This window comes from Palaemon carinicauda, chromosome 38, assembly GCF_036898095.1.
Source record: "Palaemon carinicauda isolate YSFRI2023 chromosome 38, ASM3689809v2, whole genome shotgun sequence".
Classification (NCBI taxonomy): domain Eukaryota; kingdom Metazoa; phylum Arthropoda; class Malacostraca; order Decapoda; family Palaemonidae; genus Palaemon; species Palaemon carinicauda.
In genome coordinates this window covers 42,336,906-42,364,770 of record NC_090762.1, presented here as the reverse complement: position 1 = coordinate 42,364,770, position 27,865 = coordinate 42,336,906, and the positions used below count along the sequence as shown (strand labels likewise).

General features: G+C 42.2%; 1 protein-coding gene across 1 annotated transcript in view; it reads left to right on the top strand.

Annotated features, from left to right (window-relative positions):
• The window catches only part of LOC137630581 (centrosomal protein of 164 kDa-like), a 248,136-nt gene that overhangs the window by 163,090 nt on the left and 57,181 nt on the right, over positions 1-27,865 (top strand). Inside the window, 3 exon segments of the mRNA XM_068362144.1 lie at positions 20,291-20,459; positions 20,619-21,746; positions 21,902-22,025. Coding sequence (XP_068218245.1) covers positions 20,291-20,459; positions 20,619-21,746; positions 21,902-22,025 — 1,421 coding nt within the window.

Below are 27,865 nucleotides of genomic sequence, written 5' to 3'. Positions count from 1 at the left end.
AATATTCATTATTTAGCGTTTAGAATCCTCGTGGTTCAATTTTTGGGCCGATATCATTTACGTATCGCTATGGCTGCCGACCGTGCTAAGGCGGCAATGTTATTTTAGCCATCAGGTGTGTCTTTTGTGATTTAATTATTTATGTTGCATGCCTTGCCCAAAAATTTTCTATGTGTTTATTCATATATTTAACGCTATTATTAATTTTATAATGAATATTTGTGCCATTACTCCGTTTGATCTGTCTGATTGGGGATCGTCAGTTGGTAGCCCTGCTGCCTCGTATCACGTGATCCTCCCCCACGCTCCCCCTCTAGCTAGGTGGGAGGCTAGGCTTCTCCCCCCTCCACTAAGGGACCGTTGCCTTCCCTCCTTTTAGAGGGGGTAGTTAAGTGTTTATGGACTTTGTCCTCCGGGTGGCCCGGCGGTTTAGTCTCTGTCTAGTCTGGTTGGCCACCGGTCAACAGAGTTGGATCCCGGTGCACCCTATTTTATATTCACTTTTCATTCTGGCTTATGTTATACGAAACCCTCCGGGTTCGATTGGCAGTTCTTAGTTACAGTTCCGCCCCCCTATTATTTTATAACATTTCCTATGATGATTATATATGACAGATCACTACCCCGGAGTCTCTAAAGGAATTGGTATTGAATATACCTTTATTTCCCGGCCCGGGGTCTACCCCACCCCGGGAAATTAGACACTATGTGTCTTAATTCCTTGTTATTGCATCCTTTTTTATGCTCCCGGCTTGACCGGAATGGATGGCTATACTTTAGTTTCAAGTTAGACTTATGTTTAGGCCCGGGACCCCTGGTCCCGCCCCTATGTAAGAATATTACAGTTAGCTCTAACCTTGCGTTAGACCTATGTTAGGCCCGGGTCCTCCGGACCCGCCCCTATAAAAAAAAAAAAAAAAAAAAAAAAAAATTTATTTTATTTTTTACAGTCTAATCTTGTGTTAGACCTATGTTAGGCCCGGGTCCTCCGGACCCGCCCCTACTTAAAAGAATAGTACAGTTAAGCTCTTTTCTTGTGTTAGACCTATGTTAGGCCACTTAAAGAATAGTACAGTTAAGCTCTAATCTTGTGTTAGACCTATGTTAGGCCCGGGTCCTCCAGACCCGCCCCTAATTAAGAGAATTACAGTTTCTCATATACTATTCTTTTTACAGATGGTGCATTGTCTGACGCCGGCCTGTGCAGCTGTTCTGCACCAGCCTTGTGGCCACTCCGTCTGCCGATCTCACGCCCCTTGTGGGGTTCAACTGGAAGACGTTGTGGTATGGCACCCGGATAACTGTGTGATTTGCTTCGACCTCATCACTACCCTTGGATCTGACTCGGTGAGTCCCGTTGGCTATATTGCCTTCTTATTTTATTTACTATTAGTAAGATATCTATGGTCTTGAAGGACCATTGGGAGTCTCCCTTTTATAATTCCCCCTATTATTTCAGGCATCCCCGGAGCAAAAGTCTGCGGCTCGGGCCACACTGAAGGTGTGGATTGGTGGGTTTGCCCGGAATGTAAAGTCTAAGCGGCCGTACGTCCTATCTGAGGACTACTGCACCATGGTTTACCCCAACGCCAAGTCTTCAGCTGCTGTGGCTAGGCATGTGGCAGCTCCCATCATTGCCCACATTGATGCCACTATAACGGGTCTCATCGACCCAGAGCAAGATCCATCGGACGCCCCCGGAGGTCTGGAGGACAATGTTGCCTCCATGAACCTGGACGTCGAACCAATGTTGCTAGACGAGCCGGATACAGGTAGGGTGGTAAGTGAGGCAGGTGTGTCCGGCGCTGAGATTCCTATCCTCAGCCCCGCTCTTTCTTCTTCTTCTGATCGCTCTTCCTTTCTTGGATTTTCTGGGGACCGTGATTCGTCTCAACGTTCATACCCGGTTCCCCCTAAGGATAAGTCTACTTCAAGGACCTTACCCAAAGCTCGCAAGCCTCACAAGACTTCTCATGGCTCTAAACATGGTACGAACCCGTCTTCAAAGACCTCTGGTTCCTCCTCTAAGTCTCACGACCCGGGAGTTCCTTCCGCCCCTCCTGCTGCTAGCCCGGGCCTTTCCGAATCAGCTATGCTTCGCATCGTGTCGGAGATGCAGGAAAAGTTGGTTTCGGAGATGCAGTCGAGGATGGACACGATGTTCTCTAACTTCGGTCAGAGAATTGGGGCTTTAGAGCAAGGAGCTCCGGAGAGAGTCCAAAGCTCTCTCATACCGGATGCCTCTAAGCTCCTGCCGTTTGCCAAGAACAACCCCTGGCGGATGGCTCTTCATTCCCCGTTCTCAGACGGAATGTTGACTCTGGAGGGCCTTGGCACTCGTCCTCTAGAGGACTTTGAATTCTTTCCTCCGGGTCTGGCATTTCCATTTCATGGTTATGCCAGACTTACCGAGGAAGCTTTAGTCCGATTAGACAAGGTCCCCAAAGAGACGGTCATCTTCCCGAAGGAGCAAGCCCAATCTGTTTGGGCCAGATTTTTGAATGACATCGGCTGCACTAACACCATGCTGACGCCTCATAAAAGCTCCTTTACGATGTTCTTAATGGACAAGACCACCTTGACTCCATGCGTCAATAAGGTGGCAGAGCTTGCCTTTCAATATGCTCTGGAGGAGAAGCCCTTGCCTCCCATCCGAGAGGTGGATCCAATCTCCCTCCTTCTTCCCTCAGGTATTGAGTGTTGGGACAACGTCCATACCACCTTTACCTCCGGCAAGCTTGCAGCAGACTGTGCCTCAGTCTTGTTTAGTGAGAAGCTTCCCCGTCTCCCGGAATCTCTCATTAAACAGGAATATGATTCCCGCCTACGTGTGGGCCGTACTCTAAACCTGGCCACATCCACGGAGTCGATAGCCTTGACTTACGATACGGAGAGTATTTTTAAGTCTCTCAACAAGGCTACGTTACAGTCGTTATATTATGACTTGTATGACTTTGCTACTGCTAAACGCAGATGTCGCAAGCATGTTCTAGCTGAGGCGACGATTAGGCATGAACCTAATAAACTCATCCGGTCCTCCTGTTGGGGTTCAAATCTCTTCCCCGAGGATCTCGTAGAGGAAGTCTTGGCGGAGGCCACTAGGGTTAATCAGAGCCTTAAAGCCCGTTGGGGTTTGACCCCTAAACGCAAGTATGACCCCGCAAATTATCAAGCCCGGGGTAGGAAGAAGCTTAGACCATATACCTCCACCCAGTTCAGGCAACAACAGAGTGCTTCATCCAACTTCCGGCTGCCTCTTCCTCCATCTTCTGTTGCCCCTGCACAGCCCTCCACCTCTCGGGCTCCTTCGGATGACTATGTCACCGTTCTGCTACCTAAGAGCCAGCTTTCTGGTGCCTCCGCCACTTCCCCTGCCTTTAACCAGTCCTACGAGGCTCATAGCTCTTCCCAGAGTTATGGTAGAGGTAGAGGCTACCACCGTGGCTCTAACCAGAACAAAGGCAGGGGAAGAGCCTTTCGCAGAGGAAAGAACTTCCGAGGCGGACGTGGAGGCAACTCCTCAAACCAATACTGAGGTGCAGCAGGTAGGGGGGAGGCTCTATGCCTTCCGCAACAAATGGAGGTTCAGTCCCTGGGCGTTCAGTATCATCTCCAAGGGACTAGGGTGGAGTTGGATTCAAGGACCTCCTCCTCCGAACAAATTTCATCAACATTCCACCCCGGACCTGGTCGAATTTGTCCAGGATCTTTTACAAAAGAATGCCATACAAGAAACGAAACATCTGAAGTTTCAAGGTCGGCTGTTCAGTGTCCCGAAGAAGGATTCAGACAAGAGAAGAGTGATTCTAGATCTATCCCTTCTCAACTTGTCCATTCAATGCGACAAGTTTCGAATGCTTACCGTCTCGCAGGTGCGGACCTTACTTCCCCGTGGGGCCGTCACCACCTCTATCGATCTTACAGACGCCTACTATCACGTCCCGATAGCGAGACACTTCCGTCCGTACCTAGGCTTTCGCTTAGGGGACAAAAGTTACTCCTTCAAGGTGATGCCTTTCGGGCTCAACATTGCCCCAAGGATCTTCACAAAGCTAGCAGAAGTCGCTGTTCAGGAACTCAGGAATCAAGGGATTCAAGTAGTAGCCTATCTGGACGACTGGCTCATTTGGTCAGACACCTCCCAAAATTGCCTAAAAGCCACTCACAAAGTCATCCATTATCTTCAATCTCTAGACTTCCAGATCAACTTCAAGAAGTCCCGTCTTCTTCCAAAATCGAAGTTCCAATGGCTCGGCCTGCAATGGGATCTTATATCTCATACTCTGTGTCTTCCCAGACCCAAGAGGTTAGAGATTGCAAGGAACACCAAACGCTTTCTCAAAGACAAAGTAAGTTCCAGACGGCTTCAAGAGAAGATTCTGGGGTCCCTTCAGTTTGCCTCAGTGACGGATCTTCTTCTGAAGGCAAAATTGAAAGATATCAATCGTGTCTGGCGTTCGAGGGCGAACCGGAAGCTCCGGGACAGGAAAGTCCGCCTTCCTCCCATTCTACGGGAAAGACTTCTTCCTTGGACAAGAGCAAACAGTCTGTCAAAGTCAGTTCCCCTTCGATTTCCGCCCCCGGAATTAATCATTCACACAGACGCATCCCTATCAGGTTGGGGCGGCTATTCTCAGCTCAAGAAAGTTCAAGGTCTTTGGACTCCCTTGTTCCGCCATTTTCACATCAATGTGCTAGAGGCCATGGCAGTTCTTCTAACCCTGAAACGTCTCGCTCTTCCCAAGAAACAACACCTTCGTCTGGTCCTCGACAGCGAAGTGGTGGTCCGCTGCCTCAACAGAGGCGGGTCAAAGTCAGGGCCTCTGAACCATGTTCTAGTAGCCATATTCTCCCTAGCAGCCTCGAACCGTTGGCATCTTTCAGCTGTCCACCTGGCGGGAGTCCGGAATGTAGTGGCAGACGCCCTGTCCCGGACCTCCCCTCTAGAATCGGAATGGTCACTCGATCTAAAGTCATTTCGGTGGATTCTCTCTCAGGTTCCCGGCCTCCAAGTGGACCTCTTCGCCACGGAATCCAACCACAAATTGAGAGTATATGTGGCTCCCAATCTAGACCCTCAGGCTTACGCCACAGACGCCATGTCACAGAATTGGGACAACTGGGAAAAGATTTATCTCTTTCCCCCGGTGAATCTTTTGCTGAAAGTTCTAGACAAACTGAGATCCTTCAAGGGACAAGTAGCCTTGGTCGCACCCAACTGGCCCAAGAGCAACTGGTATCCTCTCCTGTGGGAGTTGAGACTATACCCTCACCCGATACCCAATCCGGTTCTGTCTCAGATAGTACAAACACGCGTTGTGTACGCTTTCTCAAACATTCAGAGCGCCCTAACTTTATGGACTTTATGAAGTTTGCGGCTATGCATGGTGCCAATATTGATCCTCAAAACACCTTGTTCCTAGAATCAGATAAACGGGATTCCACCATCCGTCAGTATGACTCTGCAGTTAAAAAGTTGGCAAAATTTTTAATAGACTCAGACGTGAACTGTATGAACTTGAACCTTACAGTCACTTTCTTTAGATCTTTATTAGAATCAGGTCTGGCAGCCAATACTATCACCACTATTAAATCGGCTCTGAAAAAGATCTTCCTAGTGGGTTTTAACATAGACTTAACCGACTCTTTGTTAGCTTCAATTCCGAAAGCTTGTGCCAGACTGAAACCGGTTACTCGTCCTACCCCGGTGACCTGGTTCCTTAATGACGTACTCAAATTGGCTTCTGATACCATTAACAGTTCTTGTGATTACATGCCCCTTCTCAGGAAAACACTTTTCCTAGTGAGCTTGGCTTCCGGGGCAAGAATTTCTGAATTGGCAGCCTTGTCGAGAGACCCGGGTCATATTGACTTTCTGCCTTCAGGAGAGGTCCTTCTTTCTCCTAACAAATTCTTTTTGGCTAAGAATGAAGACCCTCAAAACATATGGACCTCCTGGAAAATTGTTCCCCTCACGCAAGATCCGTCGCTGTGCCCTGTCACTACTCTTAGGTCTTATCTATCCCGGACCTCCTCTAACTCCTCGGGGCCTCTATTCGTTAGAGAACAAGGCGGTACCATTACTATTAAAGGGATCAGGCAACAAATTTTGTATTTTATTAAACAAGCTAACCCTGACTCTTTTCCTCTTGCACATGATATCAGGGCGGTTGCCACCTCGGTGAACTTCTTTCACCACATGAATTTTACAGACCTTTCCAGGTATACAGGGTGGAAATCACCGTCAGTGTTCAAGAAACACTACCTTAAACATTTGGAAGCCCTAAAATTTTCTACAGTAGCCGCAGGGAGCGTAGTTACTCCCGAGTAACTCACAGGTTAATGCCTTGACTCTTTATCTCTCCCTCTTACCTGCCTCATTTATACCCTATTGTATTCGTTGGTCTCGCACCTGAATACTGTTATTATATTTTATGCTCCTGAGTATCTGTATATATTATCACTCACGGCATTATTATACCTACCTTATTGGATTTATGTTCATATTTAAGATACCCTTATAATTGTTTTTTGGTACTCATCTCTGATTAAAGCATCCTGTATTTCTCTTACGCTTATGTTTTTTCCTTTATTTTGCAAGTTTGGTGACATTTTTCTCTTGTATAGATTCACTGGGCGGCACAGGTTCGAGCCCAGAAAAGGGATTTTGACGTAGGAAAAATCTATTTCTGGGCGAAGGACCTGTGCCGCCCAGTGAACCCTCCCAGCTCCTCTCCCTTGGAGTCCCCAAACTTTGGGTGGTAAGGAGTTGGGTTCTGAGCGGATGCATTGTAGTAGTACCGAGTGAGGTTGAACGGCTCTCCTCTATTGGGGTTCTCTGTCGTGGATTAATCTAAATAGTGCGGGACCTCTGGATTATACGCCCAATTTTATACCGACACCAATAGGTGAGCGAGCTAGTTAACCTAGCACTCCTTTACATTTTTTCTCTGGTATATTTAGCAGTAAATTACCTAAGAATAAGTGCTTAAATGGAGCTTATTCACTGGGCGGCACAGGTCCTTCGCCCAGAAATAGATTTTTCCTACGTCAAAATCCCTTTTCTGGGCTTGAACCTGTGCCACCCAGTGAATAAGCTCCTATTAGCACTTATTCTTAGGTAAATTACTGCTAAATATACCAGAGAAAAAATGTAGAGGAGTGCTAGGTTAACTAGCTCGCTCACCTATTGGTGTCGGTATAAAATTGGGCGTATAATCCAGAGGTCCCGCACTATTTAGATTCATCCACGACAAAGACCCCAAGAGGAGAGCCGTTCAACCTCACTCGGCACCACCAACTCTGCATCCGCTCAGAACTCAACTCCTTTTTAGCACGCCTGTGTGGTAACCCGCTTGTTTGTGCTCTCGTGTTTTGCCTTATTTTTCGCTGGATTATGGCTTCTACATCGGTTTCCCAGGAGTCACCGTCTAAGTTAAGTACCAAGCTATGTTTTGCTGTGTTTTGAGCAATCTAGATCGTTTAATATTTAAATTATAGGAGTTTATTCTCTTCGATCATATCGGTCTTGCTCGATTCCTCTTACGGTTGGTACTCCTGTTTTGAGAGCTTTTAGTTTCACTCGCGGTGTTACTAAGTGTATTATTTTTATTATTAGTTAAAATTTTTTATATGTTTTATTGTGGATATTCATTATTTAGCGTTTAGAACCCTTGTGGTTCATATTTAGGGCCGATATCAAGTTACGTATCGTAGATGGCTTGCCGACCTTCGTTACTAGGCGGCAATTTTATCATATAAGCCATCAGGTGTTGTCCTTTTGGATTTATTTATTATGTTGCATACCTTGCCCTAATTTTTTATGTGTATATTTATATATTTTTCAACGCTATTACTATTATAATGAATATTTTTGCTTATTACTCCGTATGATCTGTTTGGTAGTGTTTGGGGATCGTCAGTTGGTAGCCCTGCTGCTCCGTATCACGTGATCCTCCCCCAAGCTCCCCCTCTCGCTAGGTTGGTGGCTAGGCTTCTCTCCCCCCTCCCCTAGGGGACCGTTGCCTTCCCTCCTTTTAGAGGGGGTAGTTCAGTGTTTATGGACTTTGTCCTCCGGGTGTCCCGGCGGTTTCGTCTCTGTCTAGACGGGTTGGCCACCGGTCAACAGAGTAGGATCCCGGTGCACCCTATTTTATATTCACCTATCACACTTTTATTATGTTATACGAAACCCTCCGGGTTCTGTTGGCGGTTCTTATCTACAGTTCCGCCCCCCTCTTAATTTATAACAGTTCCTATGATTATATATGATTATATATGACAGATCACTATCCCGGAGTTCCTATATGTATTGGTTTATGGATATACTTTTATTTCCCGGCCCGGGGCTTAACCTCGCTCCGGGAAATCAGACACCATGTGTCTTAATTCTATGTTGCATCCTTCTTTATGATCCCGGCTCGACCGGAATGGATAGCTATACTCTAGTCTTAAGTTAGACTTATGTTTAGGCCCGGGTCCTCCGGACCCGCCCCTACTTAAGAGTATTACAGTTAAGCTCTAGTCTTAAGTTAGACTTATGTTAGTCCCGGGTCCTCCGGACCCGCCCCTACTTAAGAGAATTACAGTTTCTCATATACTATTCTTTTTATAGATGGTGCATTGTCAGACGACGGCCTGTGCGGCTGTTCTTCATCAGCCTTGTGGCCATACTGTATGTAGGTCTCACGCCCTCTGCGGAGTTCAGCTGGAGGACATCGTGGTCTGGCACCCTGATAACTGTATGGTCTGTTTTGACCTCATCACCACCCTCGGATCTGATTCGGTGCGTCCCGTTGGCTATGTTGTCTTTCTAATTATTTTACCTTTTTTGGTATACATACACTATTTAGTAAGATTTCTATGGTCTTGAAGGACCGCCGGGAATCTTCCTTTCTGTAATTCCCACTATTATTTCAGGCATCCCCGGAGCAGAAGACTGCGGCTCGGGCCACACTGAAAGTGTGGGTTGGGGGATTTGCCCGAAACGTGAAATCTAAACAGCCTTACGTCCTATCTGAAGACTACTGTGCCATGATCTACCCTAATGCCAAGTCTTCAGCCGCTGTGGCTAGGCATGTTGCGGCACCCATCATTGCCGACATTGATGCCACCATAGCGGGATTCATCGACCAGGAACAAGATCCGTTGGATGCCCCCGGAGATCTGGAAGACAATGTTGCTTCCATGAACTTGGATGTTGAACCTATGTTATTGGATGATCCGGATGCAGGTAGGGTGGTAAGTGAGGCAGGTGTTACCGGCGCTGAGATTCCTATCCTCAGCCCCGCTCTTTCTTCTTCATCTGATCTCTCTTCTTTTCATGGTTTTTCTGGGGACCGTGATTCGTCTCATCGATCACACCCGGTTCCCCCCAAAGATAAGTCTACATCTAGAACTTTGCCAAAAGCTCGTAAGCCCCACAAGGCTTCCCATAGTTCCAAGTCAAATACAAACCCGTCATCTAAGGCTTCTGGCTCCTCCTCTAAGTCTCACGACCCGGGAGTACAATCCGCCACTTCTGCTCCTAGCCCGGGCCTTTCCGAATCAGCCATGCTTCGCATCGTGTCGGAGATGCAATCTAAGATTGTGTCGGAAATGCAGGCCAAGATGGACACGATGTTCTCTAACATTGGTCAGAGACTTGGGGCATTAAAGCAAGGTGCTCCGGAGCGAGTTCAAAGCTCTCTCATCCCGGATGCCTCTAAGCTCCCGCCGTTTACCAAGAATAACCCTTGGCGCATGGCTCTTCATTCCCCATTCTCAGACGGGATGTTAACATTGGAAGGTCTTGGCACTCGTCCTCTAGAGGATTTTGAATTCTTTCCTCCTGGTCTAGCATTTCCATTTCATGGTTATGCCAGGCTTACCGAGGAAGCTCTGGTTCGGCTGGATAAGGTCCCCAAAGAGACTGTCATTTTCCCAAAAGAACAAGCCCAATCTGTTTGGGCTAGGTTCCTGAATGATATTGGTTGCACCAATACCATGTTGACGCCTTATAAGAGTTCTTTCACAATGTTCTTAATGGACAAAAACACCGTGACTCCATGCGTCAATAAGGTAGCAGAGCTTGCTTTCCAATATGCTCTGGAGGAGAAGCCCTTGCCTCCCATCCGAGAGGTGGATCCGATCTCCCTCCTTCTTCCTTCAGGTAATGAGTGTTGGGACAATGTCCATACCACTTTTACTTCTGGCAAGCTAACAGCGGACTGTGCTTCAGTTATGTTTAGTGAACGGCTTCCCCGTCTCCCGGAATCCCTTATTAAACAGGAGTATGATTCCCACCTACGTGTTGGTCGAACTTTGAACTTGGCCACGTCTACGGAGTCGATAGCCTTAACTTATGATACTGAGAGTATCTTTAAGTCTCTCAATAAGGCTACTTTGCAGTCATTATATTTCGATTTATATGACTTTGCTATTGCTAAACGTAGGTGCCGCAAACACGTCCTGGCTGAGGCGACTATTAGGCACGAGCCTAATAAACTTATCCGGTCCTCTTGCTGGGGTTCAAATCTTTTCCCTGAGGATCTTGTGGAGGAAGTCTTGGCAGAGGCTACTAGAGTCAATCAGAGCCTTAAAGCCCGTTGGGGTTTGACTCCTAAGCGGAAATATGATCCCGCAAATTACCAAGCCCGGGGTAGGAAGAAGCTCCGCCCGTATACCTCCACCCAGTTCCGGCAACAGCAGAGTAGTTCGTCCGTTTTCCGACAGCCTCTTCCTCCATCTCCTGCTGCTCCTGCACAGCCTTCCACCTCTCAGGCTCCTTCATCGGACGACTATGTCACCGTTCTGCTCCCTAAGAGCCAGCTTCCCGGTGCCTCCACCACCTCTCCAGCCTTTAACCAGTCTTATGAGGCTCAAGGCTCTTCCCAGAGTTATAACAGAGGTAGAGGCTACCACCGTGGTTCAAACCAGAACAGAGGTAGAGGCAGATTCTTTCGCAAGGGAAAGAACTTCCGAGGCGGACGTGGAGGCAACTCCTCAAGCCAATACTGAGGTGCAGCGGGTAGGGGGGAGGCTTTATGCCTTCCGCAACAAATGGAGGTTCAGTCCCTGGGCTTTCAGTATCATCTCCAAGGGACTGGGGTGGAGTTAGATTCAAGGACCTCCTCCTCCGAACAGATTTCATCAACATTCCACTCCGGACCTAGTCGAATTTGTCCAGGACCTGTTACAAAAGAACGCCATACAAGAAACGAAACACCTGAAGTTTCAGGGTCGGCTGTTCAGTGTCCCGAAGAAGGATTCGGACAAGAGAAGAGTGATTCTAGACCTATCCCTTCTCAACTTGTCCATTCAATGCGACAAGTTTCGAATGCTTACCGTCTCGCAGGTGCGGACCTTACTTCCCCGCGGGGCCGTCACCACCTCTATCGATCTTACAGACGCCTATTATCACGTCCCGATAGCGAGACACTTCCGTCCGTATCTAGGCTTCCGCCTAGGGGACAAAAATTACTCCTTCAAGGTGATACCTTTCGGGCTCAACATCGCCCCAAGGATCTTCACAAAGTTAGCAGAAGTTGCTGTTCAGGAACTCAGAAATCAAGGGATTCAAGTAGTAGCCTATCTGGACGACTGGCTCATTTGGCCAGACACCTCCCAAAATTGCCTAAAAGCCACTCACAGAGTCATCCAATACCTTCAATCTCTAGGCTTCCAGATCAACTTCAAGAAGTCCCGTCTTCTTCCGAAATCAAAGTTCCAATGGCTCGGCCTGCAATGGGATCTTATATCTCATACTCTGTGTCTTCCCAAACCCAAGAGGTTAGAGATTGCAAGGAACACCAAACGCTTTCTCAAAGACAAAGTACTGTAAGTTCCAGACGACTCCAAGAGAGGATCCTAGGGTCCCTTCAATTTGCCTCAGTGACGGATCTACTTCTGAAGGCAAAATTGAAAGATATCAATCGTGTCTGGCGTTCGAGGGCGAACCGGAAGCTCCGGGACAGGAAAGTCCGCCTTCCTCCCATTCTCCGGGAAAGACTTCTTCCTTGGACAAGGGCCAACAATCTGTCAAAGTCAGTTCCCCTTCGATTTCCGCCTCCGAAGTTAATCATTCACACGGACGCATCCCTATCAGGTTGGGGAGGCTATTCTCAGCTCAGGAAAGTTCAAGGTCTTTGGTCTCCCTTATTCCGCCAATTTCACATCAATGTGCTAGAGGCCATGGCAGTTCTTCTAACCCTGAAACGTCTCGCTCCACCCAAGAGACAACACCTTCGTCTGGTTCTCGACAGCGAAGTGGTGGTCCGCTGCCTCAACAGAGGCGGATCAAAATCAGGGCCTCTGAACCATGTTCTAGTAGCCATATTCTCCCTAGCAGCCTCGAACCGTTGGCATCTTTCAGCTGTCCACCTGGCGGGAGTCCGGAACGTAGTGGCAGACGCCTTGTCCCGGACCTCCCCTCTAGAATCGGAATGGTCACTCGATCTAAAGTCATTCCGGTGGATTCTCTCTCGGGTTCCCGGTCTCCAAGTGGACCTCTTCGCCACGGAGTCCAACCACAAATTGAGAGTATATGTGGCTCCCAATCTAGACCCTCAGGCTTACGCCACAGACGCCATGTCACAGAATTGGGACATCTGGGAAAGGATTTATCTCTTTCCCCCGGTGAATCTTTTACTGAAAGTCCTAGACAAACTGAGATCCTTCAAGGGACGAGTAGCCTTGGTCGCACCCAACTGGCCCAAGAGCAATTGGTACCCTCTCCTGCGAGAGTTGAGACTACATCCTCACCCGATACCCAATCCGGTTCTGTCTCAGATAGTACAAACACGCGTTGTGTACGCTTTCTCAAACATTCAGAGCGCCCTAACTTTATGGACTTCATGAAGTTTGCGGCCATGCATGGTGCCAATATCGATCCTCAAAACACCCTGTTCCTAGAATCAGATAAACGGGATTCCACCATCCGCCAATATGATTCTGCGGTTAAAAAGTTGGCTAAATTTTTGATAGACTCAGACATACACTGTATGAACTTGAACCTTACAGTCACTTTCTTTAGAACTTTATTAGAATCAGGTCTGGCAGTCAATACTATCACCACTATTAAATCTGCTTTGAAAAAGATCTTCCTAGTGGGTTTTAACATAGACTTAACCGACTCTTTGTTAGCTTCAATTCCGAAAGCCTGTGCCAGACTGAAACCGGTTACTCGTCCTACCCCGGTTACCTGGTTCCTTAATGATGTACTCAAATTGGCTTCTGATACCATTAACAGTTCTTGTGATTACATTCCCCTTCTCAGGAAAACACTTTTCCTGGTGAGCTTGGCTTCCGGGGCAAGAATTTCTGAACTGGCAGCCTTGTCAAGAGACCCGGGTCATATTGAGTTCCTTCCTTCGGGAGAGGTCCTTCTTTCACCTAACAAATTCTTTTTAGCTAAGAACGAAGACCCTCAGAACAGATGGTCCTCCTGGAAAATTGTTCCCCTCACGCAAGATCCGTCTCTGTGCCCTGTTACTACTCTTAGGTCTTATTTATCCCGGACCTCCTCTAACTCCTCGGGGCCTCTATTCGTTAGAGAACAAGGCGGTACCATTACCATTAAAGGGATCAGGCAACAAATTTTGTATTTTATTAAACAAGCTAGCCCTGACTCTTTTCCTCTTGCACATGATATCAGAGCGGTTGCTACTTCGGTGAACTTTTTTCACCACATGAATTTTACGGACCTTTCCAGGTATACAGGGTGGAAATCACCGTCAGTGTTCAAGAAACACTACCTTAAACATTTGGAAGCCCTTAAATTTCCTACAGTAGCTGCAGGGAGCGTAGTTACCCCCAGGTAACTCACATGTTAATTCCTTGTCCTTTTATCTCTCCCCCTTACCTGCCTCATTTATACCCTATTTGTATTCGTTGGTTTCGCACCTGATTACTATTACTATATTTGTAAATTTTTGACCTCTGAGTATCTGTATATATCATCACTCACGGCATTATTATACCTTACCTTTTTGTCAATTGTTCTACCAAGTGGATTTATGTTCTTTTTAAGATACCCTTATAGCTGTTTTTGGCACTCATCTCTGATTAAAGTAACTTGTATTTTCCTTATGTTTATGTTTTTCCTTTATTTTGCAAGTTTGGTGACATTTCTCTTGTATATATTCACTGGCCGGCACAGGTTCAAGCCCAGAAAAGGGATTTTGACGTAGGAAAAATCTATTTCTGGGCGAGGGACCTGTGCCGCCCAGTGAACCCTCCCAGCTCCTCTCCCTTGGAGTCACCAAACTGTGGGTGCTAAGGAGTTGGGTTCTGAGCGGATGCAGAGTTGGTGGTGCCGAGTGAGGTTGAACGGCTCTCCTCTTGGGGTCTTTGTCGTGGATGAATCTAAATAGTGCGGGACCTCTGGATTATACGCCCAATTTTATACCGACACCAATAGGTGAGCGAGCTAGTTAACCTAGCACTCCTTTAAATTTTTTCTCTGGTATATTTAGCAGTAATTTACCTAAGAATAAGTGCTAATAGGAGCTTATTCACTAGGCGGCACAGGTCCCTCGCCCAGAAATAGATTTTTCCTACGTCAAAATCCCTTTATTGAATAATCTCATGGTGGTTTCTGGAATGGATTAGGCTGTTGTTAACGGTTGTGTTAATTATTGAATGATAGAAATGGCTGCATTGCATGTTTATTACTACAGTTTAGCATGTTTATGAAAGAAAAGGTGTCTTTTCATAAGGCTTGGAACGGATTAGGCTATTTACATGTAAAACACGACTCAGGATACGAAACCGTATCCTGGACGGATTACTTTCGTATGCTGAGGCATCACTGTATATATATATATATATATATATATATATATATATATATATATATATATATATATATATATATATATATATATATATATATATATATATATATATATATATATATATATATATATATATATATATATTATATATTCATTTATTTCTCTATACAACAACAATAAATGTAGCTACTTCTAATCCTCTGCAAGATAAAGGGCTCAGACATGTCCTTATTCTTGTCTGGGGTTTGGCCAGGGCAGCAGCCATCCATAGAGATACTATCATCAGAGAGTTATTGGGTTCTTTGACTGACCAGACAATAATACATTGGATCCCTCTCTGGTTATGGCTCATTTTTTCTTTACCTACATATACACTGAATAGTCTGTCCTATTCTTTCCACACTCTTCACTTTCCTCTTATACCTGACAACACTGAAATCACCAAGCAATTCTTCTTTGCTTAAGGGGTTAACTACTGCACTGTATTAGTTCAGTGGCTACTTTCCTCTTGGTAACGGTAGAATACTCTTTAGCTATGGTAAGCCCCTCTTCTAGGAGGGCACTCCAAAATCAAACCGTTGTTCTCTAGTCTTGGGTAGTGAAATAGCCTCTGTACCATGGTCTTCCACTGGCTTTGAGTAGAGTTCTCTTGCTTGAGGGTACACCCGGGCACACTATTCTATCTTATATCTCTCTGCCTTTGGTATTGTGAAGATTTTTAGTTAATACTGGAAAGATTTGTTTTAATGTTGATACTGTTCTTAAAATATCCTATTTTAATGGTTCATTACTTCTTTTGTAGTTTATATGTTTCTTTATTTCTTCTCCTCACTGGACTATTTTTGCTTTTTGGAGCCCTTGGGTTTTTAGCATCCTGCTTTTCCAACTAGGGCTATAGTTTAGCTAGTGATAATGATAATATGCTGGCCAACTATGGATCGGTGATGGTGGGAATTTTTTGTCTGATTGCACAAAGCAAACCAACCTAGTATGTGGGGCCCTGACTAGTACAGCTTTGCTGATAATAGCGATGCACAAACCATTTCACTACATTATATATACAGTGGTATCTCTACATACGAATTTAATTCGTTCCACAACCAACTTCGGATGTAAAAAATGTTCGGATGTAGAAACGAATTTTCCCATAAGAATACATGGAAATTCATTTAATTCGTTCCTCAGCCTAAAAACCCATAATAAATCCTTAATAAATGGCTACACATAATTACACATAACAATAACATAACTGCATAATATGAAAGAAGCATGTAAAAAAGATAATTATAAAGAAATAATAAATAAAAAATGTGTTTTATTGCCACTTTACCTTAGAGACAGGCCAACGCCAGGAGGAGACGGACGATCGGCGAGAAGGTAGACATGGTGTTAACATGTTCTTTAAATAAATACTCTCTCTCTCTCTCTCTCTCTCTCTCTCTCTCTCTCTCTCTCTCTCTCTCTCTCTCTCTTGTTCTTCTTCACTGTTAGTGTTAGAGACGTCTATTAATTTTTTCTGAGAGAGAGAGAGATTAAACAGAAATGAGAGATTAAACAAAAATGTGTTGTGTACGTATGAAAGACTGTTAAATGTAACGAAAAAAAAACAATATCAGTGAATCTGAATTCCTTTATTAACTAAAACAAGTATTGATACAAACACACTCGTGTGTGTATGCGCAAACACACACACACGCACTAGGAGACACGATCGGCGAGGAGGTAGAGATGGTGACTGCGATAACATACCGTAACTTACACTACGGAAATTATAATCTAACTTAGCTTATTTTTATTTTTTTTTATTTTTATATTTCATATTTTTTACATTTTTTTTTCTTTTGATTTTTAATTTTCATTACTTTCAGTGACGAGTTAGGTATGTTATCGCAGTCACCATCTCTACCTCCCCCCCCCCCCCCCCCCGACAGTCTCTCTTACTGCGTAGCAATTTTTGCACTTGTGTGTGTGTTTGTGCATACGCACACGAGTGTGTTTGTTATTTGTTTTAGGTAGTAAAGGAATTCAGATTAGCTGTTATTACTTTCTTAGTTACATTTAATTGTTTTTCAACTCGTTGACGCTGTTAAAAATCAAATGTACTCTAAACACATTTTTGTTTAATCTCTCTCTCTCTCTCTCTCTCTCTCTCTCTCTCTCTCTCTCTCTCTCTCTCTCTCTCTCTCTTTCTCTCTCTCTTGGAAAAAAATAATAGACGTATCTAACACTATAACAGCGAAGAAGAACGAGAGAGAGAGAGAGAGAGAGAGAGAGAGAGAGATTTTATTTAAAGAACATGTTAATGCTATGTTTAGAGAGAAACAGAAAAAGAGAGAAGTCTTATTTAAATGAGCTTGTTAATGCTATCTTGGTTTTCTTTGCTTCACTTTTTTCTTTCTTTCTGTTCATCACGCTGGCCCTTCTCACAAATGATCGTTGCCAACAATCTCTTTGTCCTTTATCCCTATCAACAAAAGGCGTTCTATCTTTTCCAGGGTATTGCTAAGATGTCTTGTAATAATGGTGATCACCTTCGATGGTTATTTGCTTTAATGGCTGCCTTCAGCTTGATGATCCTCACGATCATAGGCCTATTCCGGCCATATTGTTTAGCAATACAGTATCACTCACATGCACACTGCTCTCATGTTTTTCTATAATTTCTTGCTTCAATTCTAATGAAAGAATTGCCTTCTTCCTGTACTGAAACTTAGCTTCTTAGGCACCATGATTATAGGTAAAATAAAAAAAGAAATGTGAGAAAAGGAAGAAAATAAGCACTGTTAATAACAGACCAAACAGAGGACAACCACAGGATACACACAAGAATAGAGAACTGAGCACTCAACGCTCAATGGCGCAATGTTTACTTCGTGTGTCAAAATAAAATTCGGGTGTAGAGTAAAAAATTTGCTCGAATTTTACTTCGGATGTTGGAAAATTTGGATGTAGATACGTTCGTGTGTAGAGGTTCCACTGTAAATATATATATTTATATATATATATATATATATATATATATATATATATATATATATATATATATATATATATATATATATATATATATATATACAGTGGAACCTCTACATACAATTGTCTTTACATACGATTGTTCCAACATCCGAAGTAAAATTCCATCAAATTTTTGTCTCGACACCCGAAGTAATGCTCCAACATCCGATGTACATCTTGTTTACGCCGGTAGATGGCAACACGTAAGAGGGACGCCATTGAGCGTCGAGTGTTCTGTTCTCTGTTCTTGTGTGTATCGTGTGGTTGTCCTCTGTTTGGTCTGTTATTAACAGTGCTTATTTTCTTCCTTTTCTCTCATTTACTTTTTGATTTTACCTATAATCATGGAGCCTAAGAAGCTAAGTTTCAGTACAGGTAGTGGTGAGAAAAGGAAGAAAGCAATTCTTTCATTAGAATTGAAGCAAGAAATTATAGAAAAACATGAGAGCAGTGTGCATGTGAGTGATATGGCTAAATAATATGGCCGGAATAGGCCTATGATCTCGACGATCATCAAGCAGAAGGCAGCCATTAAAGCAGATAAACCATCGAAGGGGATCACCATTATTACAAGACATCGTAGCAATACCCTGGAAATGATAGAATGCCTTTTGTTGATAGGGATAAAGGATAAAGAGATTGTTGGCAACGATCATATGTGAGAAAGGCCAGCGTGATGAACAGAAAGAAAGAAAAAAGTGAAGCAAAGAAAACCAAGAAAGCATTAACAAGCTCTTTTAAAAAAGTCCTCTCTCTATTCTCTAAACTTAGCATTAACATGTTCATTAAATAAAATCTCTCTCTCTCTCTCTCTCTCTCTCTCTCTCTCTCTCTCTCTCTCTCTCTCTCTCTCTCTCTTGTTCTTCTTCGCTGTTATAGTGTTAGAGACGTCTATTTTTTTTCCGAGAGAGAGAGAGAGATTAAGCAAAAATGTGTTTAGAGTACATATGATTTTTAACAGCGTCAACGAGTTGAAAGACAATTACAGTAAATGTAACTAAGAAAGTAATAATAGCGAATCTGAATTCCTTTATTAACTAAAACAAATATTGATACAAACACACTTGTGTGTCTATGCACAAACACACACACACACAGGTGTAGGAATTGCTACGCAGTAAGAGACAGACGGTCGGGGAGGAGGTAGAGATGGTGACTGCGATAACGTACTGTAACTCGTCACTGAAAGTGATGAAAATTGAAAATCAAAAGAAAAAAAAATGTAAAAGATATGAAATATAAAGATAAAAAAAGATAAATAAGCTGAGTTAGATTAAAGTTTCCGTAGTGTAAGTTACGGTACGTTATCGCAGTCACCATCTCTACCTCCTCGCCGATCGTGTCTCTTCCTGCGTAGGAATTTGTACACCTGTGTGTGTGTTTGTGCATATGCACACGGGTGTGTTTGTATCAATATTTGTTTTAGTTAAAAAAGGAATTCAGATTTGCTGATACAGTATTGCTTTTTTTAGTTACATTTAATTGCCTTTCAACTCGTTGACGCTGTTAAAAATCATATGTACACAACACATTTTTGTTTAATCTCTCTCTCTCAGAAAAAAATTAATAGACTTCTCTAACACTAACAGTGAAGAAGAACAAGAGAGAGAGAGAGAGAGAGAGAGAGAGAGAGAGAGAGAGAGAGAGAGAGAGAGAGAGAGAGAGTATTTATTTAAAGAGCATGTTAACACCATGTCTACCTTCTCGCCGATCGCCCGTCTCCTCCTGGCGGAGCAAATCCTACACCTGTGTTGGCCTGTCTCTAAGGTAAAGGGACAATAAAAACACATTTTTTATTTATTATATCTTTATAATTATCTTTTTTACATCCTTCTTTCATATTATGCAATTATGTTATTGTTATGTGTAATTATATGTAGTAATTTATTAAGGAGTTATTATAGGTTTTTGGGCTGTGGAACGAAATACACAAATTACAGTGTATTCTTATGGGAATATTTGCTCCAACATACGATTTTTTTAACATACGAAGCAGTTTCTGGAACGAATTAAGATCGTATGTAGAGGTTCCACTATATATATATATATATATATATATATATATATATATATATATATATATATATATATATATATATATATATATCTATCTATCTATCTATCTATCTATCTATCTATGTGTGTGTGTGTGTTTGTGTGTAACCCCATCCCCACTGACAAGTCATATCAAGAGGATAGTAATTTAGTTTTAACTTTGAAACTGAAAAGATAAAAGATTTATGGGTTACCCACACCAGGGTTATTGCCATTAACTTTCAGATGTTCTCAATGCTTTACCAAAAGCTTAAGCCTAATAAAAGCAGAGAAAACAGTAATTCTTTTAGTTTTAGGGTAAACGTTGGTATTAAACTAAACTTCGAGAGAAAATCACTGGACATCAGGTGAGTATTGAAATAATAAATTTCAATATTAGAATTCTTTTTCTGTATTCTCCATAAATTGGGTTCTTATATTATTATATTTTACATTTTGGCTTTCAGGAATAAAGCAGCCGCAGAAATGGCCATTGCAGACTTGGAGCGAAGTATGGGAGAAGTTCTTCGAGAAAGACAGGCCCAAATTAAAAGAGAGCATAACAAACAACTTTCAATATTAAGCGAAGAGTTGGAAAAGGAATTAGAATCTGTGGCTCGGCAAGCCAAAGAACATGTATGTCATTAATCCTGATCATTTCATTGTAATGGCAATAAATATAATAGAGACTTTATTGATTCAGACCTATTTAAATTTCTCCTAAATTGAAGTTTTACAATTGATTTCATCCTATATTTTGACAGTTAATTTTAATAAAGTGCTTTTTGATTTCAGGAAACAATGGAGAAACAAAGCCATGCATCAAAATTAGCCAAGTTAAAAGAAGAGCATGAAAATGTTGTAAAGGAAATGCAGCAGGTTCATAAAGACGAGTTAGAGTTAATTGAGGTGCAGCACAGAGAAAATAGTGAAAAGCTAAAAGCAGATTTCAAAGAAGAATTAACAAAGCAAAAGGTTGAATTGGAAAATAAGCTTACTGAGTTGAAAATTGAATATGAACAGCAAATGATTTCATTTGAAAATGAACATTTAGAACAGATTGGTAATATGGAAGAGAGACAGATTGATGGTGGTAATACTGGTAGTGACTATAATGGAGATGAAGAAGAATCCCATGAAGATAAGGAGGCTGTAAAAGCTGGCAGTGTTAAATTAAATCAGGAAGACCTTAAATATGACCAGATGCTTAGTGAATTACGAGAAAGAAGAAAAACCCTTGAACATGATTTGGAAGATCTTAAATCAAAAGAGAATAAAGTAAGGGACCTAAAGAACAAATCTGTAATTCCTGAGAGTTTGTGTTGCAGTGGACCAGCGTGCACCCATCAACTGAAATACAATAAGATGAAGGCTAAGTATGCAAACCTTGTGAGTCGTATTAAATCAGAGAAAGCAAAAAAATCTATACAGAAGATGTCACCAGACCATGATATTCTTGCTAGTGATAAAACTACCTCGGAAAGCAACACCAATGAATTTGATGGGGGTACGCATTCAGAGGATGTATCTTCTAGTGTAATGTCCAGTCCAAAGCATTTACATCCTTTTAGTACTTATATGAAAAGTGCTGAGAATTCTAGTGGAGATGAAGATATAAAACTTGCTACTAAGGTTTTAGAAAAATATGGTAGAGTTTCAGATTTAGGAAATACTAGAAATATATGTAGGCCTGGGAACTTAGATTTTAAGTCACATTCTACAAAACCACTGACAAATATGCCAAGGAAAGCTTGGATGGATGATGACCTTTTAGTCCATGGAAGAAGGGAGCTGATAAAAGCTGAAAAATTTTTGAAGTCTAGTCAGGTCAAGTTCCCTGAAAGGCTTGGGGAATTACAAGCAGAGGATATTCAGAGGGAAATCGTAAGGCAAGATGCAGGTTTTGAAGTATTTAATAATGAGGTAATTTGATTACAAGTGATTTCATAAAAATTGTCAAGTTTTATTGAAACAATGAAGATCTTTGATATTTTATTTGTTGGAGTATGTAATATTTATTGAAGTTGTGTAACATTTGTGAATACAATTTAAGGAACTAACTTTTTTTTTTGTCTTAGGGACGTTCTCGCAGGCTATCAATAGGACCAGGAGGATCCCTGGCATCTGACACAGAAGAATCTGATGAAATTACACATGATGCTCCATCCTCCTCCTCAGATTTTGGGTTGGACCAGATTCTAGGTAGGTTTTCTGTATTCAGCAAAATTATTATTTGAAAAAAAAAGTCCTATTAATAATAGAATTACTGTATTTGTTCCTATGTGAAATACACACCATCGTCCTTTAAATAGGGAGATATTTTTAGAGAGATCTGGATGGTCATTGAAATTGTTTAATAAGAAAGTTGAACAACAGGTAGTGAGTATGGGCAAGTAGCCCCGTCCCATCACCTGTCACAAGAGCCTCATGCTGTATTCAGCTGTAAGCTAGTACGATTGATTGATTTAAGGTTTCCAGACATCCTGAGCTAGTACGAACATACTGCTTGTGGTCTGATCAAAATTTTTAATTTTATTTTTCTAACAGGAAGTAAATGCTGGCTGTTTGTTTCAAATGTAATGGATGTGAAGCAAGCAAGAGATACGTACTTGCCGGGGAAAGGGTGGATGTTGCACACACTCTCTGTGCATCTTGTACAGAACTTGATTGTTCTTAATTATCTAAGAGTGGCAAGTGCCCGTCATGGTCTCTTGTGCAGTACCAGCAGGACTCCATGAGGAGGAAGAGGAGAGCTAAGCCTTTGCGAGTGTCTGTCTTAGCAACACCCAAGAAGACACCTTCTTGATAGTTCTGTCTGCTTGGCCTGTTTCCCAAAACCATAGTAGTCACAATGCACTAATTCTTATAAACTCCAACAATAATCTACCCTTACAGAGATCGCCACGATGGAACCTTGACAAGGTGTATTGGAATAGATTTCGGGAGCTGAGTAAAATTGAAGGGAGTGCAGAACAATTTGAAAGTGTTGATGAAGCCAAAGACTTACTGAATGGAACTCTTCATACAGCAGGAGGCAATTCAATTCCTAAAACAACAGGGTTATTCAAACGACGACCAGTCCACTGGTGGCCTTCATAACTAACTGCTCTGCACAGAGCCACAAGAAAATCTTTACCCCGATTATGTAGACACTGTACAGAGGAGAATTTAATTATTTACAAGAAATGTAGAGCACAGTTCTGCCATGCAATGAAAGAAGCTAGGAGCCACTCTTGGACATCTTTTGTTTTTTCAGTCAGTAGTAAAACACCACTTTCTTCTGTATGGAGGAATGGGAAAAAGACGAGAGGCAAATTTACCCCCGACCCATCATCAGTGTTATTATTATTATTATTATTACTTGCTAAGCTACAACCCTAGTTGTAAAAGCAGGATGCTATAAGCCCAAGGGCTCTAACAGGGAAAATAGCCCAATGAGAAAAGAAAATAAAGAAATTAATAAACTACAAGAGAAGTGATGAGCAAATAAAATATTTTAAGAGCAGTAACAACACTGATTTAAATCTTTCATTTATAAACTATAAAAAAAAAAAAAAAAAAAAAAAAAAAAAATAAGATAGAATAGCATGCCCGGGTGTACCCTCAAGCAACAGAACTCTAACCAAAGACATTGGAAGACCATGGGACTACCCAAGACTAGAGAACAATGGTTTGATTTTGGAGTGTCCTTTTCCTAGAAGAGCTGCTTACCACAGCTGAAGAGTCTCTTCTACCCTTAGCAAGAGGAAAGTAGCCACTGAACAACTAGTGTAGTAATTAACTGCTTGAGTGAAGAATTGTTTGGTAATCTCAGTGTTGTTAAGTATATGAGGACAGAGGAGAATGGGGAAAGAATAAGCCAGACTATTCAGTGTACGTGTAGACAAAGGAAAAATGAACCGTAACCAGAGAAAGGGCTCCAGTGCAGTACTGTCTTGCCCATCAAAGGACCTAATAACACTCTAGTGGTTGTATGGAGAATGGTCAATATTTTACTATAGCAAGTAGTGCCTTGGCCGATAATTTCTCCAATGTATCGTGCAAGTGTGAAGTAGCTCCTGGTCACCAGTATAGAAGCATTGATGAACGGAAAAGGCTAAATTTTATAACAGGAAAGGAGAAATCTTACAGTGTAATGCTCCTTTTACTGAAAGGGAATTTGATCCCGCACTTTTTACTTGCAATGATACAACCCCTGGACGGATGGAATTCCATATGCAATGAATAAACATGTACCTGTTAATACTAGATTATTTATTTTAAGCATTATTAACATATGGCATAATCATAGTTATTCAATTGGGAACTAGTCATTATTTTATCATATCTCTAACCAGAAAGTATGAGTTTTTATCAGCAAACTATCGAGCAAGTGCATTTCCATCTTGTTTATATAAGGTCATGCAGAAGATGGTCAGTGCAATACTGGTGTGGTATATGAAGAAGGTATTTTATCACCTACTCGATGTGGATTTAAAAAAATGCACTCAACGGCTAATGTGTGGTACAACTTGAGTCCTCTATTTGGGAAGCCTTTGCTTCCAAACAGCACTATGTAACAATCTATTTTTTCTCTTGAAAAAGCCTATGATACTACATGGAAACATAGCATACTTTAAACCATTATCAATTGGGGATTGAAAGGATATCTACTTTAGTTCATTCAAGCATTCGTTTCTCATAGATTTTTTCAAGTTAGAGGTGAAACTCTGTCAGAGAGGAAATGTCAGGAAGGAGGAGTTCCCCAGGGTAGTGTGCTAAGTGCAACCCTATTTGGATTAGCCATTAATGGGATATCCTCTGTCATCCCTCAAGATATTCTTTCAATACCACTCGTAGATGATCTCTGCATATCATTTGCTGGAGCTAGAATGGCAATGGTCGAGAGAAAACAACAACTCTCAATTGAGAAAATTATTCACTAGGCTGATATGAATGGATTTAAGTTTTCGACAAGCAAAACTGTTGTTGTCCATTTCCATTTCTATCATATTCGGGGTGTACATCCAAACCTAGATATGTACATCAAAGGTCAATGGATCCCATGCGTAAGTGAAGCTAGATTTTTAGGATTAATATTTGATTGTAGTCTTAAAAGTAAAATGTCTTGAAGCTCTTCGAGTAAATCTTTTAAAAGTTTTGCCCCATACATTATGGAGGCCAGAGTGCAAATCTCTTTCAAAAGTTATACAAGGCTTTAATTTTAAAAAAAAATAGCTATGGGTGTGAAAAATACTCCTTAGCCTATTTAAGATTTTAGATTCTATACTCCATACTAGTATCAGATTCACCAGAGGAGCCTTTAGAACTTTGCCTGTCCCAAGCTTCCATATTGATGCTGGAGAATTACCTTTAGACCTTTACCAAAAGTCTTCTATTGTTCAGTTTTGGTTGCAAAGACTTCCTAATACTTTAGCCCATTTAAAATTTATCAACCCCTTCATGGAATTTACCTGAGATATCTTTTTACCTCTGCCAACAAAGTTGGAAGGAGGTTGTATTTTTGTTGTTTGTGTGTATTTGTTTGTTTATTTGTTTGTAAACAGCTTGCTACCCAAAATGTTAATCCTAGAGTAATGAAACTTGCAGGGATTAATTCTTATGTAAAAAGCTGGAAATTATTAAATTTTGGGAGGTCATGGTCAAAGGTCAAGGTCAAGCAAAATGACCAATTTATGTAATCAGCCATAAGTTTGGACATTGTTGTCACAGACACTTCAAACTTGGTTCATATTTGAGTGTATGAAAATCCACACCAATTAATACATGTTGAGGTCTGCACTCTACTGAGTCCCCCACTAGTTGTTGATATTTCATTGGTACAAAAAGAACATGACGGACTTAGAAGCTAGGTTTCTTCTGGAACATGTTGAAGAACATGGGGAATTGACTTTTACATATACTGAATGGCTCCAAATCTGATGCTGGCATCCAATATAGAGTATATAGTAGTGCTTTTAATTGTAGAGGTGCACTTCCTCTTAGTATATTCTATATTTATTGCCAAAATATATGACATATTAACCACTATTGAAAAAATAGTGTTAAAAGAGGAGGGCAATTTTAATATTTTTAGTGATGCAATAAGTGTCCTACAGGCTTTAGAAATTTTCAATTCCAGTAACACTTTAGTTTAAAAAATCTAAGGGGCTTTTTGTTAGTGGACTGAGAGGTATAATAGTTTGATTTTGCTGGGTTCTGGCACACGTAGGTGTGTCTTGAAATTAGAGGGCAGATTTACTGGCAAAGAATGCTGCAGCTGTGTTGCTACCAAGAAGGTATCCCATTCTCTGTAATGATTTTTCACCTAGCATTAAAAATTTGATAGATAATAATTGTCATCAGCATTACGATAATTTAGTTGGAAATAAGATGAAAGAAATAATGAGTGTTTTATCCCCTTGGAGGTATAACATGATACCCCGAAAGGGGGAGACTACTCTGTCATCTCTGTATTGGTCACATAAATTTCTGCCAAGTGGTCAACACTATATTGCGATGACTGTTTGGTACACTTGACAGGAAGGCATTTGTTGACCGAATACTCCACTTATAGCACCTAAATAAATAAATATCTGTTTGAGGCTTTAGGTGAGGATGGCAGGTTCATCCTTGGGCAGGATGTGTTGTGTTATGCCAGCGGTATATTTAGATATATTTCCGATGCCGGTTTTTTAAAAGCTGTAGATTTTATAATGACATATTTGTTTTTATGGTTTTAATTAAATATTCTTTTTCTCTTAATTTATAATAAATAACATTGGTTTCAATGATCTTTGATGTCAGGTTGCCAGAGAATTCTAAATCAATCAATCAATCCCAGAGTTGTGGTTCTTCCTCTTGGGTGAGTGTTGTCATCGTTGGTTGCTTAGACCTTGACTCCTCTGCTTGCAAACCCTGTGGTGACAGTTTGGAGGATGAAGAAATGTGCACTTTGTTCTTCCTCCTCTTCCAATTCAACTTTTTTTTTTCCCAAGAAGAGGAAGAGGTCGAAGAAATCCAGAAAGGCCAGAAGTAGGCATGAGGAAGACTCCTTATGACACCCCCTCCTCTCCCGTGGGGCGAGGGGTGGACAGTACCTGTGTGACCCCTGGCTTCTTTTTCCCTGAGTCTGGGGCCGTGGCTCGAGTCTCTGGCTACCTCTATAGCCAGGCAGGACAGGAGTGTACAACCTTGTACACGGAGTGTACAACCTTGTACACTTTCTGTTCCCTGATTAGTGGAGGAGTTTGGTTCCCTCCATCAGCCTTCCTTTATGCTACACCTTCTGTCACTACTGTGATCAGTGCCAGGGATTCTTTCCCCATGGGTTTTGCCCTTCCAGGCCTGAGGAAGCTCCCAATTATGTTCCTGGTTCTGACCTTGTTGTAGAGCGGTCAGTTGAATCTCAGGAGCACACCCTCTACTCTGCCTCAGTATAAGGGTGCTTGGGATTTGGGTGTCCCTAGGGCACCAGACCTTGGACTTTTACTGGAAGAGGCAGACAATCCTAAGTCAGAGTGTTCATTTATAGTTAGACATGGTTGATTTGGCTCTGGATCCTGTTAACAATCAGATCTGTGGAACTGAGAGCTCACTTAAGTCCAGCCAGTCAAGTACTGTAGGTTCTGGCCTCCACCACTACTCTCAAGGCGGAGAAGGTTCTACACACCAGAGCATGCTGTGGCATATCTGCTCCTCTGCAGATTGACCCGTGTGAGTGTGCATTGATGGGGCTCCAACTCCACTTGGAGAGATTAAAAACAAAAGATACGTTCTTCTCACCCTCTGTGTTGGTGGCCATGGAGTTGTCTACCATGCCCTCCCTCCAAACTGTTTCCAGGCCTGACCAGTGTTCAGGAGCAGTGACACACTTCGCAAAGTCAACGGGGTTATCAACTTTGGAGTCTTTGGAGAAGTAAAAATGTCTCATGCTGTTGGGTGGGAAGGCATTGATCCTCCTGGCACAATAGTAAGCAAATCAGTATCCTAACTGTGTTTAGAAGAGAAGGAATGCTATGATTTCTTGCTTCTCAAAGAAAGTTAATCTAGAGGTAACTCTG